Source organism: Argentina anserina, chromosome 6 (assembly GCF_933775445.1).
Source record: "Argentina anserina chromosome 6, drPotAnse1.1, whole genome shotgun sequence".
Classification (NCBI taxonomy): Eukaryota; Viridiplantae; Streptophyta; class Magnoliopsida; order Rosales; family Rosaceae; genus Argentina; species Argentina anserina.
Genome location: NC_065877.1, coordinates 34,756,946 through 34,778,235, shown reverse-complemented (window position 1 = coordinate 34,778,235; position 21,290 = coordinate 34,756,946). Strand labels below are relative to the sequence as shown.

Genomic DNA, 21,290 nt, shown 5'->3' with positions numbered 1-21,290 from the left:
AGAGACGTGTGCAATCATCAATAAATGACACAAAATATCGCATTCCTGATACAGTTGACTCTTTCGAGGGTCCCCAAACATCAGAATAGATTAATTCAAAAGGAAGAAAACTTTTAGTAGAAGTACTAGGGGAATAAGTAGATCGATGACTCTTGCCCAAAACACATGTCTCACAACATAAACAAGACTCGTCCACATTAATAAATAAAGTAGGCATGGATTTTTTCATAACACTAAAGGATGGATGCCCTAAGCGACGATGCCATAACCAAACTTCACTTAGCTTGTCAGAAGTGGAGAGTAAAGCGGTCTGAGACGGTCCCCCTGGTTTTTCCCCTGCGTATGTCAGATCCAGATGAAACAACCGGCCCCTCAGATACCCCCGACCAATTACCCGTCTGGTGAGAAGATCCTGAAAGATCACATACATAGGAAAAAAGGTCACAGAGCACTGAGCGTCAGCGTTCAATTGGGGAACAGAGATCAAATGATGAGATAAAGCAGGAACATAGAGTACATTGTGAAGCTCTATGGTGGGAGTAATACGAACAGACCCTGTCCCTAATACGGGGAATGCCTCACCATTAGCATTAGTAACATAGGGTACGGGTGGAGGGGATAATATGGTAAAATAAGATTTGGCATAAGTCATATGATCAGATGCACCAGAATCAATAATCCAGGTATCAGAACTAACAGAGTGAGAAATATTAAGGGCCATACCAATTTGATCACGGCCAACGATGGATGCGGTAGGTGCTCCTCCAACAGTATGATGATCCTGTCCAACCACACCATAGATATCGGGTTCCGGAACTAAGTGAAGAGCTGCTGTTGCTTTTGCCTGGGGACGATAATTAGGCCTTTTGGGCCTAAGATGTGGATATAATTTCCAACAGGTCGCACGAGCATGGTTGGTGTCATGGCAATAAGAGTAAGGAGGGCGGGGCTGATTTCCGAAACCTGGTGGTGGTCCTTGTCGATGAAGGGGAGCAGAAGTTGCTTGCGGAAGGGATGGTGCCGGAGATCGAGCATGAACAGTAAGGCTGGAAATGACAGCCGGTGCCGGAAGAATACTCTCTTGCTGAGACTCATCCTTTCGGATATAGGTGAAAGCGGTGAGTAGGCTAGGTGGTTCGGTCATTCGGAGCAATTCGCCTTTCGCACTGGTATGCTTTGCATCAAGACCTTTCAGAAAATGGTGAACTCGTTCAAGCTCCTTCTCCTTTTGGTACCAAACGATATCCTCTTGATTTTGAATCATGCAAGGACGTTTCACATCAATTTCAGCCCAAATATTCTTTAGTTTGGTGAAATAGTGCGCCACCGGTTGCCCATCCTGGTGTATGGCCAAAGCTGTGCACATTAACTCATGAACCTGTATGAAATCAGAGTCATTAGTAAATAAGCTAGTTAGTGTCTCCCATATTGCCTGTGCGGTGGCACATGCCTCCACCAGATCAACTATCTCATCATTCATAGCTTTCCATAAGATGGACATGACAAGACCGTCGTCGTCGTCCCATTTGTTGTAGGCAACAATATCCTCAGGACTAGGGGCCTTAGTGATGCCGGTTACATGTCTCATCTTGTGCATGCCTCGAAGATGAGCAGTCATGAGTCGTTTCCATTTACGGAAATTGGTTCCGTTGAGTTTGGTGCCCCCAAATGATCCACTATCAGTACTTTTGACAGATACTTCGAAGGTCGGGAGCTGAGAACCCTCAGTTTCGTGTCCAGAACCTATTGAAAAGAAACAAGGTGTTAAGATAGCAAACAAAAAACAAAAAATTGAGAACAATCTGTCGTCGGTGTATTTGCACTGACGGTGAGTATGCACTGAACAATCTGTCGTCGGTGTATTTGCACTGACGGTGAATATGCACTGACAGAATCTGGCCGGATCGGAGCAAACGGGCCGGATCGGATCAGGCGGGCCGGGTCGGGCTGACCGGATCGGATCGTGTGGACCGGGTCAGATTGATTTTCCGGGTTGAGTTGCTGGGCCGGGTCGGATTGATACCAAATGCCGGACCGGGTCTGATATTCGATTGGATCGAAGTATCGGCGGGGCTGTGGAGAAGTACCGGCGACGAAGGATGTCGTTGGAGGCGGACTGCGACTGCGGGGCGATCGGCGGAGGGACGCAGCAACACCGGGCCGGAGGGACGTAGCAACACCGGGCGTCGTCGGGTCGAGGAACGGCCGGAGAGCACTCGGGCGAGGGACGGCTACGGGCACAGCAGCGGAGGACAGCGGCGCTGTCGGGGTGGCAGGACGGAGCCAGACGAGCACCGGAGGTCGCCGTGGAGCGCCGGAGTGACGGAGCCGGTCGAAGGATGCAGCGGTAAAGAGGAGACCCGACTGTAACAAAACACGACCGGAAAGAAAAATACCCAGAAAAACAGAGCACGAAGGCTCTGATACCAAGTGGGAAATACTTATTGTTGCTTCTGAATTTTGATTGATGATTCATATACAAATTGCTTCCTATATATAGGCTAATTCATTCACCTACTCACTCCACTATCTCCACCACTATACCTACTACTCACACCTACTTCATTCCACTAACAACAAATTTACAATGTGTAACTGCATATGACATTAGCAATTTAAGCAATTTTGTGATTTAAGTCCACACTCGAGGTAATAATGAAGATAGTGTTTGATGAGTCTCCGAGATCTCGGTGGTTCATGACTTCACATCGTGACGGTTAACATGGGAGGAGAAATGACGGTGAGGCAGTTGAAAATGAAGCAATGTGCATCGGGGGGGGGGGGGGGGGGCAGAGAGCATTAACATAGGTAACAATCCGTAACATGCAAGCCATGCCCATCTGAGAAATAGAGAGTGATCGAGCGGCAATGATATATTTGGACCAGAAAACGAAAGGGATGGGAGGAGCGCAGGTTGTGCACTTTAGTTCACATCGCCGCGCAGCAGCAGCCATAGGAGAGGCCCCCTTAAGGCAGCTTTGGTTCATGTGATGTGCTTAAGGCACATGGTGAGAGACAAAGGCCCTGCCTTTTCAACCCTTCTTTCTTTTCCTCAATTTTAATACTACCTCTGCGGCTCTACCTTCCTTCTTCATTGCACCGTCCGTACTCTCCCTCTCATTATCAGAAGATAGGGATATACAGATCATGGTTCACACTATACAGTAGTCCAACTATTGGCCTTATTTTTTGGGGCTGTCTTCCCTTTTGTAAGGCTGAGCTACCCTTTATTCTTATTGACTCTCATTGTATCAGCCAAACGCCCAAACCAGTTCACCTTCTTCCTATTATTGCTCACCAATTCTTGCAGTTCTGGGTTTATAACCTCTTCTATGAGATCTATCAGTAGTGTTTGAGTTTGAAGAAGGAACACTAATGTATACATCTTGGCTTCAATAATTGGAAGTTATTTTCACATTTCTTTTTATGGTTACAAGTTATGTTCACATTTTTGTGCAGCAGATCTTAATTGTGTCAAAAATCCCTACAGACCTGAAGTATTGATACTGTAACAGTAAAAAAAACCAACATACTAATCTCAGCCTGTTCATTTCTTAACAATTTTCATCTGTTTATCTGCCCGATGAGAAATCTTGTACACTTTAAAATAGTAACATACCAGTCCAGCTGAGTGTTGGAGTGAGCCATGAGCCCATGAGCCTATGATAATGCTTCTGCTTTGATGCTATGATATTTTAATCCCACATTCCAAGTAAACTGATGAAGACATTTAACAAAGTAATCATGAATATTCTGACCAAAGTTGGATAATGTTACTCTCTTTCCCATTTCAGCTAGATCTTAGCCGTATGATCAATGTTCTTGATAACGTGTCCTTTGATCATGAGCTTCCACAACTAGCACCCATGTGACCCAACAAGGTTCCAACCCCATTGAATCATTTGGTGTTCTACTATTTATACCCCCCCAGAACCACCATGTACCACCCCACTCTAAATCTAACCTCTTCTACTGTTTCTCCTTCTTCCTCTAGATTTGAGGTTGTGGTGTTGCTATTCTAGGAGGGGTTAGATTTGGCTGTAGCACAATGGCCATGGTCAAGTTTGTTGCTGCTTTGATCTTGTCACTCGTTGCAATCTCCATGCTCCAAACCATGGTATGAGTCTCTCACTCACTCTCTCTTCATTTGACATAAGGAAAAGAACCTAATTTTACTTAAATGAATTGTGACTTGACCCACATTGATAAGTTTTAACATGTTCTGGTTCATCAATCTGTGCAGGTTATGGCAAACCATGGCCATGGAGGTCACCACAAAGGCAATGTAAGATCCATTTCTCTTTAAAGCTTCTGTCTTTGCCTTGTTTATGATTCAGATTGTAGCATTTTGCTTAAAGATTGGTACTTTTCTGTGATTTCAGAATCAATATGGACCAGGGAGTCTGAAGAGCTTCCGTAAGTTCTAAATCTTCAGTGCTTCTTTCTCTTTATTTTCACTCAATTCAGATCTGAAACAAACGCTGATATGTTTTACAATGGGATTCCTAGTCAAAGTTTTGACCATAGTCTTGGGGATGTGTTTGACTGATGTTAGCTTTGTTTCATTTGGAATGACCAGAATGCCCATCACAGTGTACAAGGAGGTGCAGTCAGACCCAATACCACAAGCCCTGCATGTTCTTCTGCCAGAAATGCTGCAGCAAGTGCCTGTGTGTGCCCCCTGGTTACTATGGCAACAAGGCTGTGTGCCCTTGCTACAACAACTGGAAGACCAAGGAAGGAGGACCAAAATGCCCTTGAAGCCTTTGAGCTCTCTTCCCACTTATCTAGTCTACTTTACTTATAGCCAACTATATATATGATCTGTATTCTCTATGAACTGAGTTGGTTTTTGTTGGGTTAAAAAAGGGGCTAGATCAGAAATCTAGCTGATCTTGTCACTGAGATAGAGTCTGCCTTAAATGTGGCTATGGCTATTATTATTCTATATAGTCACTGATGCAATTTCTGGTTTTACTTCCATGGTTTGTGGAGAAGGTTATACGTTGTTTATGACTTGAGGTTTTGGAATTGTGATCCAGGCATCAAGCAAAAAACTTAACAGTAACCAATGACTTATCTTATATGATGGTAAATAGTTTTAGGTGTACCCTACATGTGCCCATATTCTCGGAAGAGTATTCACACCCGTAAATTGGATTTGCTTAAGCAAATAGTAGGACCAGAAGTAAATTTTGTTTCAAGCAAATCGATTTCATATTTTGTTCAATCAAATCGATTTCATATTTTGTTCAATCAAATCGATTTTTTCACACACCCATTTACAATTTGTTTAAGCAATTTAATTTTGTCTTGTTGTGAAATAATTAATTTTTTTATCAGATATATTTACAACCAATAATTAATGTGTCACGTGTCATTATCGACTCGATATTATCCAAAATTTCCGATAAGATTTTCAACTAATAGATAATTGACAGGTGTTACTGCCACATGTCATTGTCGGTAAAATAATTAGAGCAGATTTTCGATTAGTAGCGAATTGACACGTGTCACTGTCAGCAAAATAATTGGACCAAATTTATGATAAGATTTTCGACCAATTTGTTATAAAACGTCTAATATCACTCATTATATACTCACACCATTGTCAGTTATGGTCAAAATCAATTTAAGTCAAAACCAATTTTAGAGAAGTTTACCAAATATCATCAATTGCTCCCAAAAGCTAAAGCAGGTACAAAAGCTTTGCCAAATTGGCCCTAAGTTAGAAAGGAGAACCTATGTTAGCTTTTCAATAGCTAGAAACAGAGTAATAGAACTAACACATTAGAACACCCTTCGCTCATATATGGGTAAATTACTTCTATGGTACCTAATGTTTGTCTATTTGGACAATTTGATACCTGATGTATGAAAACAAACAATTTAGTACCTAAAGTTCTCAAATGATCAATACCGCTCATCAATTGCCCCTCCTCGATCATGCACGGAGGATTCCTCAAAAAGTTATTATTTTAGAAATCGAATGAATTCGGTCTTATACATACGCGAGGAAAATAATCAAAAGAGAGAAAATGAGAAGAGTAGACAGTTGATGTATCAGACTCAACTCTATCTTTCGTGGCTATTACCTTCTCAATACAATAGCTCGTACCCCTGTCCACCAAGAAGCTTTCAACGTACACCCAGGGACAAATCTTTCACTCACTGAGAAATGAAACCCTGTGACTAGATCATGAGTATCCTCCCTTTTCTCCCGATAAGTTAAAGCAAAAGTTGATTCCAGAGTAGTTTCCTCCTTGTTGTTGGAGCAACACTATTTTAAAGTGTAACTGTAACCAATTGAATATAAAGTTCCGAAAGGCACCTTTCAGGCTATAATCCTACGGACAAATGATAACTGGGCTCATATGTTTAGCACAGGAAATTCTTAAAAGATCAGATGCCTAGCGCAGCTTCTTCATCTAGCCGCATTGCATCAATATGGATCCAATAATCCATTGGATGTACATAATTAAAAACCCTATGAAAGAAAGACAATGACACGACTCCTATATAATATATATATGATAATTGGTTGAAGATAGACTAGTCATCCACTACAAGTCCAGTGTTCATGTCAGCATTCTCACTTCTGAGTTCTGATATCTCCAGGTGTTGTCACCAAAAACCGGGCCTAGCCCTCTTTCTCGATCAACTCGAGTCTTAAGCAAGTTAAAGGTTTAAGTCAGTAGCCTGTGGGATAAAACGGCCTTGGCCCGTCCTACATTACAGATTTACTAGAAGTAGAGATTGATCCACGCCTAGGAGCCTTTCTGCTGGAGCCCCTGATATGAGAAAGGAAGCTTTGTTCCGACAACAACTATTGCTAGTAGTACAATAATAACTTACCCTCAAATTGTTATCATCATCGGATAAGGAAAAAAAAACGTTACATAGGGCACGCTAATAAGCATAGCATTTGATGCACAAATATTAGGTGATTTAAGCCAGACTTAAAAGCTAATACAAGGTGGAGACATTATTTGATAGATCTAATAGATACATTATTATACAACTTCAAGCTGAATCTAAAGGGTCCAAACACCTAACAACATGGGCATCATTGTCGCTCTTCATTCTCCTTAGTTTGAATGAAAATGAACGCGGTGATATGGCCTGAACCGGCTGGTCAGCCACCCGAATGAAGTTGTAAGTCCATGCTCCTAATAGGGTACCTGTCACAGGTCCTACTATATAGACCCAAATTCCCTTGTAGTATGCACTAGCCAGTGCCGGTCCTAATGATCTGGCTGGGTTCATAGATCCACCTGATATTGGTCTGGTTATATTCACTAGGTTAGTTGTTCTGCGAGTTATAATAATATAATTATGATGAGTTGTTAGGGCTGGATATGCTTACCCTGCAAAAATTGATGTTATGCATACTGCTGAGCCAACTGCTATACCTGCTAGTTCTCCTATCTGTTGTCAACATGGAAATGTTAGAGAACAACTGAAAGTCCATGCATGCCTCCATGTCAAATGAAATTAGGGAGGAAAAATGCTGTACAGCTTTAGTGTCTGTGGCAACTGCAGAAGTGATGAACATCATGGAAAATGTCATGACTATCTCTGTGATTAGAGCTTGGATATCTGATCCAGAAGGGGATGTAGTTCCCACATGCTTAATGGGATGCAATAGTATAGACAGAGTAAAAGAGGCACATATTGATCCTGTTAGTTGTGCTACCGCATATATTGGTACCTGAAAAAAAAGGGGAGAAAATAAGGATGATGGAGCATCGATCCAAAAGATATATATATTATATAGTGTTCTGCCTAGCCCAATTTGAAGCTCTGATAAATCTAAAATCGATACCAAAAATCTTGGAAAGTAAGATATATTGCTAGTATTAGTCCTTTCTTTCATGAACTATGGTTTTTGTGGTGGGAAATTCATCCCATTATTCCCAATATGATGCATGCCCCTGGACTGATCCCATAAGTACCTTTCATGGGGGTGGTCATGGTCATCAGATGTGTGTATTGCGAATTGGCTGGCATTAATTGGATCGTTTTATTTGTTTTGTCCAAAGTTCACAGAAATTTAATCTAGAAAAAAACTGCACCAACCATACATTTGAAGCATAGGGATCTCAGAATGAAAGAAAGATAGCTGTACGTACTTGTTTCCATGGAAAATGCCTCACCGCAGCAAAAGCTAGAGTCACAGCCGGGTTCATGTGTGCACCGGAGATGTGCCCAACAGCATAGATCATGGCCGTTACTATGAGCCCTCCGACTATGGAAGCTCCAAGCTTTGAGACCTTGTGTTCATCGCTAGCTGAAATAGCAGCTGAACCACATGTCACAAACACCAACAGAAACGTTGCTATAATCTCTGCCACCACCTATGTTCATATACAAAAAGAAGAAGAATAATTTGTAAATGTTACATATACATGCACGTATAGATTATATAAAGACCACAAATTAACTACAATCGATTGAACTCACCTTTTTCAAAAAGCCAGGAGGATAATGTCGTTGAAATACTGATGATATCTGGATATGATACATGTTTGAACACACCAAGTCTGAGTCGTTTGTGTGGTTTCTGGGTTCTGTAGGCTCTTTTGTGTCCATTGCTACTCCACTGGCTGAAGAGAACCTACTGTACTTCTGATGAATTGGAATGAAGGATATCTAAGTATATATATATACGATTGATAGTTGCAGCCACTTAGCGGAAGTCTTTGCTCGCCAACATGGTAGTTCAGATTTCAATTTCGATCATCAAAGATGTTAAAGGGCTTGGAAAGCTGAGATGGTGTTTGATGACAGTGGCGCTAACTGTTCACATAAAAGAGAAGGTTCCAACCTTTTTGGAGCAAAGTGGCATGGGGAGGGGAGTGGTATTGGTTAGATACTTTATAAAGGAAAATAGAGTGGAAATCGAAATTGATGGAGAATAGAAGAATCTACTTAATTAATTAAATTTATATCGGTTGCTCAATTAGGTTTTGCATCGCTTGAAAAAAAAATCTCGGGGTAGGTAGGTGTGCTTTGCATGTTTACTACTACTTTACTTTGTATAAGCTAGGTACTATCGTTTGCCAATGCATGCATGGTAGGATTGGTAGATAGTCGGGAAGTCATTAACGTACTCGGCCACTCGGGTGATGATAACTAAAATCTACTAAACAATGGCACCGGAAAAACCTAATTAACTTACGTCTTACACTTAGGCTTTGAACGACTAGCATACATACAACAAAACTAGTGAACTCTACGCTCGTGCGAAGAGGATCTTTGCCGTCCGTACGTCAATCTTACCAGCCTGTTGTCATTATCACTACTGCTATTTCGGATCGATCAATTAGGTCAAGTTTGAACAAGAATTAACGTAAGTTGGGCATTGGCGTCAATCAAGAAAAGGTCAAGAATATCATCTCATCTCCAAAAGAGATGGACGGGCTTATCTAACCCCCTCGCCTAGTCGCCTACCATGAATCGGCGATCTGGCAGCGCGGCTCTGCAGTTCCCGCTACTTCGCGGCACTTTTATGGAAATAATTAGCTAGGTAAGATTGTATGGGATTCTAACTTTTAAATTGAAACCTACTAATTGATTAGGCTCCATGCAACTTGCATGCACTCAACGGGGTGCTTCAGTGGAGCACTCATTATCTCAAAGTCTTAGACAATGAAGTAAGAAGTTTATCAGAAAAGAAATTAATCATCAAACCGCTTAATTAAAAGGTTGTAATTTATGACGGTCGATGTCAAGTTTCATTCAACAAGCATATATATTAATATATTGTTCTCATACTATAAACTACTAGTTGTATTGAAAAGATCCAGTAGTTTATAACACCTTTGGATAGGTGATACTGATAAATTTTAAAATAATTCCCAAAATCCAAAAAAGAAAAATATAGCTCAAAAAGATAGGGGAAAATATATGTGTTGATCAGTCGAAACAATTAAACGTCTGGAAAGCCTTTTGCAGACAACAAACATATATACTTAACCATTTCTCTCCACAACAGGCCTATAGATAATGTTGAGAAAAGTTTGGACACTGCTGGGTGTTGTTACGTGCAGCACAGAATACTGATTCCATCTCAACCGAGCAGAACAAGTTGCAATTGCAAGTTGAAATCAGCCCGTGCCGCGCCATGTCATATACTTCCTCATCAACTTCATAAAGAGACAAAGACCTCTTTCATTTTATATGTACCTCTTGTCCGCAGTCTCTCTGTCCGAATTAAATTATGTCTCATGTGATTAGCTACAGCTTACTGTTGCTGAGGGAAGGAGTTCGTGTAGCTAATTCATCTGATTGTGATGGGTTTTCATTTTAATCGCATGCCTATCATGCACGAGAATTCGAAGCAAGACGACGATATCGATGAATTAGATGGAGTATATAGTGGAGGCCCAGATATAATGATTTTCAAGCCACATGCATAAGTGATGAAAACTAGATGTTTATTACTTTATACATGTGCCGTGTGTGTGAGAGTGTATATATTCGGAAATTAAAAGAAAATGAGTACCGTGAAAAGTTTAAATATAGAAAAATGATACTTCTGCATGCATATATTGGAAGTCGCATATATAGAGCCTATATATCGACATTCAAATTAGATGATCAGCGCAAGGTTCCAAATATCGGTATTGGTAAATATATATTTTTCTTTTGAAAAATGAAGATATCAGATATATCGATGATATTAGAAAATATATATCATTCGTGTTCTGAAATTATTTATTTATTATTAAATTGCGTATAAACAGATATAATTATTAATTTTATCTAATACCATAAAGAACCTCTAGGTACAATACTTTATCTAAGACATACAAGCCATATAGTGCAAATTGTAATTGTTAATATAATAGTCATAAATCTCTTTCGAGCTACCGACAATTTCTCCGAGAAGAGGATATAGTAAGGATGAATCTAACTTAATGATTGATCATATACTTCTCAAAACTGAACATAATCGTAAATAAGATAACAAGATTGATAATTGACTTCATGTGATTCATTTGACATCTCACTGTGTTCTGTGCCTGAACTAATAGAATCAAAACTAAGTAACAATAGATTGAATACTTTGATCATTAATGACTCATCTTGTCCTCCTCCTGTACATATTCTGTTGTTGCGCACCATGACTACCTGCTCTAGATCCTTGGCCTCATCTTGGGTAATATGATCAAAATTGTTTTCACAAGTAAACTGCTCAAATCCTCCACATGAAATTACTCGAAAGCTCACTATGAATCTGGAATTCTGAATATCCTCTTATGGCCTTCATGTGACTACTATGTGAACTTTTATTTTAGATTCTCTAAAGGTCAAATAGAGCACTCGTCACTGATATATCTTAACTCTTAAGAGTTAAGAGTTGAACATTCGCTTCTCATCCGGATATCTTTTACGAAAATTAAAAAATTAGCCGATTGAGGTGTAATACCCCGATTTTTCGGGCTTGTGTTGTAAAAATTCTTGTAAGTCATTTAATTTGAGAATTGAATAAATCACATTTTTCGTTTTCTCGTCGATGTCAAACGAAAGAAAAACCTACTGCGGAATTTTAAAATGTAAAAACGTTACGTTTCCTCGACTCGAGAGTCGACTTTTACTCTGTCGCTCGTCTCCAAAAATTTCATTCACGAAAGTTATATATCACATCGATACGAGTTCATGGACACGCCACGCACCTTAATCGGACGTCATATGTGGAAGTTATCGTCGATGAAAGTTGGTTTCCGATTTTGAAAAAAGTATAAAAGGAGTTTTTAGGAAACTAGGGTTTCCTACAACAGAAACCATTCCCTCTCTCTCTCTCCCCCCCCCCCCCAAGAGCTTCCTTCTCCCTCTCGACCCCGACCCCTTTCTTGAAAAATCTCCTCCGGTGATCTCGCCTCACCGGCCACCGTGGCCCTCACCGTCGACCCCAAAGGCACCGCACGACCTCCAGCTCCCACCCTAGGATGTTACACGCCGCCGTTCTCCGCGCCGAAGATTCCTCGATGATTTGAAGATTCTGCAAATCGCCGTCGTCCAACCTTCGTCTCTGGCGATGCAAGCGCTCGGGGATAGCTCCTATCCACCGCTCCTCCCCCCCCCCCCCCCCCCCGGTGCCACCTGCAAGCGGATTGGGACTCGAATTACGCCGAACTTCATCCTCCACGAAATGAAGCACAGTCGACGATTCGAGCTCCTCCGGCTACTTCCCGGCGGTCCTAGGGCCCGATTTAGGTAGAAAAATGTCTCCCTTCGTACAATCTACATGGTTGATGTTGAAATTATTGTGAATTGATGTGGTTTCAGAGGAGGAGGTGGTGGCGCTCGTGATGCGCGTGTCGCCGTCTGTGGCGGCGCATATGAGGTTTTGGAAGTGCAGGCAGATGGCATTAGGCCATGGAAGGGAGGAGGAGAGGAGAAAAAAGAGTTTTGGGTGGTGGTGGGCAAGCCACGCGCGTGTTTTGAGGTGGTGCGTCAGCACTCAGCACCACGCGCACCCACTATGGGCGGCGTGTGAGAGCTACTTGCAGCTGCCGAAGGGTAGCGCGTGAACCCCCGTGAACAGTGATTCCAAACAGTAATTTTTGTAAAAGTAATTTCTGTACAGTAAAGGATAAAAATAATTTATGTACAATAAATGTAAAAAAGTAATTTATGTACAGTAAATTGTGAAAAGTGATTTCTAAGCATTAATTATAAAAGTAAATTTCAGTGATTAGTATTTACATGAACAATAATCCGTGAACAGTATTTGCGTGAACAGCAACTGCGTAAAAACCGTAATTTGCTTAACAGTAAACAGTAGTACTGATTCGGCATCTGAGGTTTTACGTAACGTCTCTAACCACTTTATTATACAACTAGGTGATCGACAAAACAAGTGAAAGATTTGCTTTTGGTATTGTGGAAATTACGCTCGGGAAAATAAGGTGAGTAAATCTCACTATGACGAGTCTACCCTTAGCGGTGATTTATATTTACATATTATTTAAAAGACTGAACTATGACATGTATATGATATAGTGGGTTGTGTTTGTGTATAAATGGTAAATACGATACATATATATGGGTTGCTATATTATATACTGTCACATTCTTATTTCTAAATGAGTTTTATTATAACACCAATATTTTTTTTATTTGAGCATGAGTCGCTTGGTTGTTGTACAACAACATGTGAGGATTATATTGTACGTGGTTTTAACTTTGAGTCATGTTAAAACGTTTTTCTGTCTTCAGACGTGTTGGCAATATCGGAACCAAACATTGGCCGGGTGACAGTTACGATTCAGTTAGAGCTCTAGTCTGTCTACCGATGTACTGCATGAGGGGTAACATATGGGTTACCTGGGTCTCATGAGTACCCATATTTTTGTAATATTGGGTAACAAATGGATTATCCAGTATCAGATGACGTACTGCATGAGGGGTAACAGATGTGTACCTGGGTCTCATGAGTACCCGTATTATAAATGTAATTTGGGTAAACAGATGGGTTGCCCAATGTCTCATGAGTACACATATTTTCAGATATTATTGGACATCCAAATGGGTCGTCCTGTGTCTTATAAGTGCATTTATATTTAAATGTCATCTAAATCTTCTTTTCTTTACTATGTGTATTAACTGTTGATTTACTCATACGAGCTGCGAAGCTTACCGGGTTTGTGTTTACAATTCTGGTGCACCTATTTGATGGTGTAGGGGATAGTTTTGCAGGTGTGGATTAGAAAAATTGGAGGGCTACTCTGAAGATTTCGAAGTTTATTATTTCTATTTGTGGTGAGAATTGTGAGAATTTTACATTTCCATTTGTTATAATGCTTGAATTATAAATTTGTTTTGTAATAATCAAATCGACTGAGATGTACTACGAACTCAGTTATGATACGCTGTGACTATAAGATGATTTCAATATCCTTGCGATTGTTTTAGAGTTTTCATGGCTTCGATTTCGAGTTTATCACTTGAAATTTCGGGGTTGTTACATGAGTGACTACTCTTTTAGTCTTGTTTTTGATACCCCTAGAGGTTTGAGGTGATTAGTTAATCAAAAACTTATCTCCGAGAGTCCGAGACATCCTTAAGTTTAGATAAATTTTTTTAATAAAAATTTTCAAATATTTCTCTAAAATATCAAAGATATATCTTAAATATGAGAGATATTTTATGTTATCGGATAAATATCGCAGATACAGTAAAAAATAAGATATTTACTCTTAAGATATATCGTTTTTTGTTAAAAGATATCGAAGAATATATCGGAAATATCAAAGAGATGGACATATACAGAGATGGACACTTCAAGCTAAATCTAGGGGGTCTTTGCAGAGGGTAATAGGCTGAACATTAACATCGCTCTTCATTCGACGAAGCTGGAGTGAAACTGAACATGGTGGAAGTGGAATTGCCTGAACCGGCTTATCATTCACCCGAATGAAGCTGTAAGCCCATGCCCCTAGTAGTGTTCCGATCACCGGTCCTACTCCTACCATGTAGATCCAAATCCCATTGTAGTATGCACTTGCAAGTGCTGGTCCCATTGTCCTGGCTGGATTCATAGATCCACCTGATATTGGTCTATGCATATCACTCCACAACGCTTCAATTAGTGTAGAGTTTCATCATATATTATTTGAGGGTAATAACATAATAACGAACAAACTTAATGTCAACAATGATTACTTACCCAGCAAAGATGGATATAATGCATACTTCCGACCCAACTGCTATACCTGCTAGCTCTCCTATCTGTTGTCAACATTGAAATGTAGCTATCAGAATTGGAATTAGTCCACGCATAGCGGAAAGTGAACTTCTCTTTTATTTATATCAGGTAATTAGGGCACTATTACAGCTTTAGTATCGGTTGCAACTGCTGAAGTGATGAACATCATAGAAAATGTCACGATTATCTCTGTGACTAGAGCTTGAAGCTCTGATCCAGAAGGTGATGTAGTGCCCACATGCTTAATGGGGCGCAATAGTACAGACAGAGTAAACGAAGCAGATGCTGATCCTATTAGTTGAGCTAATGCATAGATTGGCACCTGAAATGACAAAAAAGAACGAAGTGAAAAACCGTCAGTCGTCGTTGATGAAAGTATTAATCTAAAGAAACATTTTGAAGGCCGGGAAGAGTAGGTGTACTGAACGAAAGCGTATATTGCAATACAGCATGTGTACCGAACGATTCACTTGAGCACCAATCCGGTAGGAATTAATGCATTAATAAGGAGCTGCAGCATATAAGGGGTTCTCAGAAAGCTAGGTGTACCTGTTTCCATGGAAACTGTCGAAAAGTAGCGAAAGCGAGAGTGACGGCCGGGTTCATGTGTGCTCCAGAGATGTGCCCGACTGCGTAGATCATCACCGTCACTATAAGCTCTCCAGTCATTGAAGCTCCAAGCTTTGAGATTTTTCGTTCATCACTAGCAGAAAAGAGCAGCCGAACCACATGTCACGAACACCAGCAGAAACGTAGCTATTATCTCTGCCACCACCTATACATATTCACACATAATTATGTATTCTCTCAAATTGAAATGCTATATACATTATTATATAAGTAGATGCAAGGAAGTATAACCAAAGTATATATCTGTAGGTGTTATATCTACATCTGATGTACGTATGTACAATGCGTATGAACATACAACATATACAACTATACAAGTATGTAAACCTTTTTCGGAAAGCCAGGGGGGTAAATTGGATGTTCAACTATTGATGAGTTTTCTACTGAGACTAGCTCTGTTTTTGCCATTTTCGTTTTTCTAACAACCTTGAATGATTGGAACCGAATAATGAATATGTAGATAACGGGAACGAATGAAGGACATATGGTAACTATAGCTAGTGAAATGCCAAGGTTGCAGGTGAGCTCTAGTGGGTAAGTGGGTCGGTGTAGACTGGGACGGTTAATACCTAAATATTGGACTAGAAATTGGTAGGAAGCGCGATATTTACAAGCTAGTTTGACATTGTTTTTGAACCTGCTTTTGGTTCAAAAGAGATTATGGGTAGAACTGATGTCGATATGATAGGCCTCATCAAATAGCCCTTGGGCCTTAGTCCAAACCCGGTCCGACCCTCTCTAGGCCCAAGCTTTTTTTAATAGAATAAGAGAAGGGTCAAGTAAATGAAACCCTGCTCTATCCTACGGCTCGGTCCTATTGAGCCTTATAGGGCCAAGTCCGACTTGCCCTAAAAGTCCGCTACGACATTTTTAGGGCATTTTAATAATTAATTTTTAAATATATTTCTCATATTTTATATACAATACATCTTATCATATTTTGTAATTGATTTATAAAGCTTATTTCTTCTATGTTTTTTTGTTGTTGTGAGAAACAATAATTGATTTTAAGTGATTTAAAGAGTTAATATATAAATATAGCCAATTACACTTACATTTATAAAAGTAGAAAGTTGAATTTAATGTCTATATATATATGTGTGTGTGCAAGATATAAATATATGAATAAAGAAAAATCTTGTATTACAAATTTAAACTAATATAAACTAAATTATGAGGTAAAAATCATACTAATGCTAAACATGCTCGGTCCTTTTTTGCCCTATCAGAAGGGTCGGCCCGCCCTTTTAATTAGCTATATTATAATGGGTCTATAGGATGAGTAATGGTTTGTATATTAAATCATCAGCCCAACTCTAAAATTAGTTGACCAAAATTAAACCCGGCCCGATCCGATCCGACCCGATATTACCCTAAGCCCTAAAATTAGGACTAGGGCCCGCCCCAGCCCATGATGACCCATAATTGTCTAATGGTGTTTGGTAACTTCAAAATATCAACTTTTGGGTAGAAGCGTTGCTCTAACAGCTGGATTTCAAAAGCTGGTTATGAGTTACTTCTTATTTCTACTTTTGTGAGAACCAAATGGAGGTAGTAGGGGTGGCAATGGTATAGAAAACCATTCCAACCAATTTGTATACCAACCGTACCAAATATGTTGGTATACCAAATACTTGGTACATGGTATATGGTACAGTATACCGTACCAATATTAAAAATACGGTAGGTAGGTGGTATAGATTTTCTATATACCATGGTATATCGTACCTACCAACTTATATTATATTAAATTATTTAATTAAAAAATATATATATATATATATCTTTAAATTTCAATTGTAGATTTATTGAAAAATAAATCCAAACCATATATATCTACTAACCTTAATCTAATCTCTCTGAGTTTCTTTCTCAAGTACATTATTTTTCTCGTCTTCAATTTCTTTATTTAATTATGAATGAATCGATTCAATCGAATTCCCAAGTACAAATGCTTAAACCTATCAGTAGCACCATCACTGCTTACAACATGTCAACATATATCACATTTAAACTTATCATTTATTTTTTCAATTGTTTTGAGAATTCATAAGTACTTTAACAGTTTGACTATTTGGACTTTGACTTTCTATTTATGACTTTGTATTTGGTAATTTGGTTGAAGTTATATAAGACTTTGGAATTCTATTGTTATTTCACTTATTTATTATTATTTATTTGGGTTGGGCCTTAAAATTTTTGGGCCTTAAATATGTTGGTACAAGCCCATTACCAACCGTACCAACCGAGTACCAACCGTACCACTTAATTGGTATACCAACGTTATTGGTTGGTATAAATTGTGGATTTTTCATACCAAATATATATTGGTTGGTATATGGTATTGGAAAATTAAGACTGGTATACCAACCAATCCAGCCCTAGGAGGTAGTGGGTTTTAATGAAACTTTTCAACTACCAATTATATCCTCCTTGCTCTCTCAAGTTATATTAAATGTTACCGTCCCAAATATATCCTTCTGACTATATCTGATTCAAGTCTCTTCTTAAAGAAAAAAAAACATTGATTTCTCACGGGATATGCACTGGGTTTTAAATTAAATCCTTCTTCAATGATAAAGACATTGATTCACAGTGATATGATTTAGTTTATATATATATATATATATATATATATATTGGATTCACAATCCACCATCCTCTTTCACTCATGTTCTTACGACTTCATCCAACAGTCTAACTAATTAGTTCGTTAAACTAGTTTACTTTGCAATCTGATTCGTTGATTCAAGTCTAGGTCATCTAGTTTTTCTTTTGTTGATTTGTTATTCTTTGATTTGATAGACATATTTTGTGATTTGTTTCAACTTGATTGTATTGTTGTTTTTCAACTCGTAAATTTATTCATTTTTTAACGGAAGTCAATCTATCAAAATTAAGCATGGACGATCTTTTTTTTTTTGAAACGTAGTTTGGAACCTAACCTAGCTGAGAGGCTCATCCCCATGTCCGGTTCCATTTATTGAAAATAAAATAAACTTTGCGACGAGGGGACATAGAACCTTGACCTCGCGCTACATTTTAGATATTATTGTAATCCCCATAGAACTAGCAAGATGTGCAAGACAATTAGCCACATCATTTGCTTTCCTAAAAACATGTGAAACCAAGACAGAATTAAAAGATGCAAGATAGAACTTACAATCCTCCAAAAGCCGCCCTGTCTCTGACATGTCTTCGATGTGTTGTTGTAGAGCAGATACCATCAATGAGAAATCACTTTCAAATATAAAATTATCCAACCCTTGATGAGCAACCAAGAGAAGGCTTGGTTTACAAGCCTCAACCTTCATGTGATAAGTTGAAATAACATGTTGGAAGTGCCTAGCAAACGCAAACAAGCACTGCCCCTGATCATCATGAGCTATCACCCCGACACCACCATCACCCAAATCCGGCCTATAACTCCCGCCGATATTCACTTTAAATCTACCGGACGGAGGGTTGACCCAACGAGCCTGGGCTCTCTTAGCTCTAGGTTTACCCTTAGGATGAACTTGCTTATACTCAGCCAAGAACCTACACGACCAAACCGCTGCATTATAGCCATTGAAGGAAGTATTGTTCCACATGACACTATTTCTCTCCGTCCAAACCACCCACACATACACAAGAAACAGCTCACGTTGTTGAGTACGTATCCAACACATTCTTCAGCCATTCCTCCAAAGTGGACGATATCTTTTTCAACTGAACTTGATTTCTATTGCGTAAATTTGTTGCTTTGGAGTTTGGATAAATATTGATTTGTGTTTGGTTATACCCAAACCAAATCTGGGTTTGGTGAATTTGTTTCTTAGGAGTTTGGATAAATATTGATTTGTGTTTGGTTATACCCAAAACATATCTGGGTTTGATTAAGTTGGGCAGCTGATCCTCTATTTGCTCATTTGGTCATAGAACTCATCTTGGGAGAATTGTAAAGTTTTGTAAATTATGTATTTTGAGCAGTACATGTCTGATTTGGTAATTTTAAATAGCCATAATAATTTTCAAAACATTTTTATCAAATATCTCAGTCAATTTCTCTCACAATAATTTCAAAAGCAATTATGTGCATAACCGTTTTAAAAATAATTATTCTCACAACACAACTGTGTCAGACTATGCTTTAAATGACTTTAAGTGAATGAGAATTCTGGGAAGGACCTCTAATTGGTTTGTAGTTTGTGATAATGCATTCTATATAAAGTGGTTGATTGGTATGCTAACGATATTTAGCTATCTAGCAATTAATTACCAATGGTGACTGCGATTACTTAACTACAAACAAAAAGGTAACGGACATACCTCGCCTATTATACAGCTTAATTAATCATATGATGGTTTATTTGCTGTTGTTTCTGGACATTATTTTGCTCACGAGACAATAAATAATAGGTTGATACCAATGCAATCTTTATCTAGGGCAAATAGAGCATTCTTTTTTTCAACACCAACTACCGGAGCATAATATACATTGCAATAAGCTTTTTTATATTACTTACGGGTTGATCAATATAACCATCAATCGCGACCTCCAAAAGCACAATTTTCAGATTTTTTACTTTATTGTTGTCGACTTGTCGGTATTGCCAATTGTAATCTTGTTGGTCCTAGCTGGTTTGTTAATTAAATCTCAGACTTTTGTTAAGGTAAAATACAGTGAATTACATAATTGTCAGACGAGAACTAACTACACTATAAACTAGCAAGCTGATGACGGTCTTGCTTAGGCATCACAGTTCTTTTTTTATTTTTATTATTGCCTAGGCATTGCAGTTTTTTTTGTCAATAAAAAAATGGAACTTCTATTTATATCTTTGTATTTGAACCTCTCTACTTAATACAATTCTAGCTTACTTTTACGAATGTCTGAAATGTTATTTAGATCTCTCTAATTTTTTTAAAATACCCATAATCTATATAGCATTATTAGATATATCTAATCAAACTAATATCTATCAATTTCTTTACAATTACACTTTCATTCAATATGTATAGACGACTCAAATATGTATAATAATTACACAATTCATCTCTTCAAATCAATTTCATCTTTCACTCATTCGCTAAATTTATAATAATTTTTTTTTATTCATTGATATGCAATTCACCTAACAGTATAATCAACACGAAAATTCTAATATCTATCATACAAATGTTCTCTCATACCCTAACTAAAGTTTATGAACAATTCTATTATGTTTTCAATTGATACATCTTCAATTGATACATGAAGATTACTATTACTAATAAATAGATAGATAAAATAATGTTTAACAATGAAAAAAGAAAATAAATATGAATCATAGTATTTAATTTTGTTATTCCAAAATGAGGGTATCCTGGAAGGCTGAAATAAATAAATAATTCACGAAAAAGGAAATCAAAATGATTTATATTTGTACTTAATAGGTAAGTTGATAATTCTTTTTTCTTTCCTTTGTTTATCTCTTATATGTTTTTTTTTGGTAATTTTACATGTGTTGAAAAGTCAATACTAAGTTAGAAAAAAATAGAGGTCCAAATGCTGTTTTGGGAGGTATGAACAGAAGCTCCCTACAAAAAAAGAACTGCAATAAAAAAAATGATTGCAATGCCTAAGACCGTCATCAGCTTGCTAGTTTATAGTGTAGTTAGTTCTTGTCTGTGTTTGACAATTATGCAATTCACCGTATTTTACCTTAGGCATCGCAGTTCATTACTAACAATAAAGCTCGCTAGCAAGTAAGCCTAATACCAATCAACAAATGTTTCTTTTCTAAGCCTAATTAACCGTCTACTCCATATTTGTTGTAAACAAAATTGTAGACTTGTACAAACTAATTGAGCTACCCTAGTAACATGTACTAGACTTAGGACCTATGAAGTACGGACAAGCGGACACGCACCAACTCATAATAAAAGTGAAAGTGCTTATGGTGATAATCGAACATTGGTC

At 38.4% G+C, this 21,290-nt stretch overlaps 3 protein-coding genes across 3 annotated transcripts; 1 reads left to right on the top strand and 2 right to left on the bottom strand.

Annotated features, from left to right (window-relative positions):
* The first annotated feature begins 3,947 nt into the window (after positions 1 to 3,947).
* On the top strand, positions 3,948 to 4,977 carry LOC126798574 (gibberellin-regulated protein 6-like). Its single transcript, XM_050525583.1, has 4 exons — positions 3,948 to 4,117; positions 4,244 to 4,285; positions 4,383 to 4,416; positions 4,580 to 4,977. Exons 1-4 carry the CDS (start codon positions 4,049 to 4,051, stop codon positions 4,759 to 4,761), a joined length of 327 nt encoding a protein of 108 aa, XP_050381540.1. The 5' UTR covers positions 3,948 to 4,048; the 3' UTR covers positions 4,762 to 4,977.
* Positions 4,978 to 7,023: 2,046 nt separating this feature from the next.
* Positions 7,024 to 8,592, bottom strand: LOC126798568 (aquaporin NIP2-1-like). The gene is made up of 5 exons (XM_050525577.1): positions 8,464 to 8,592; positions 8,133 to 8,357; positions 7,517 to 7,711; positions 7,367 to 7,428; positions 7,024 to 7,285 (listed from the first exon to the last, which is right to left on the bottom strand). Exons 1-5 carry the CDS (start codon positions 8,590 to 8,592, stop codon positions 7,024 to 7,026), a joined length of 873 nt encoding a protein of 290 aa, XP_050381534.1.
* Positions 8,593 to 14,277: 5,685 nt separating this feature from the next.
* Positions 14,278 to 15,754, bottom strand: LOC126797401 (aquaporin NIP2-1-like). The gene is given in 6 exon segments (XM_050524037.1): positions 14,278 to 14,568; positions 14,678 to 14,739; positions 14,844 to 15,038; positions 15,266 to 15,427; positions 15,429 to 15,491; positions 15,674 to 15,754. Coding segments are annotated over 6 exon segments (840 nt in total). The 3' UTR covers positions 14,278 to 14,291.
* Between the last annotated feature and the right edge of the window lie 5,536 nt (positions 15,755 to 21,290).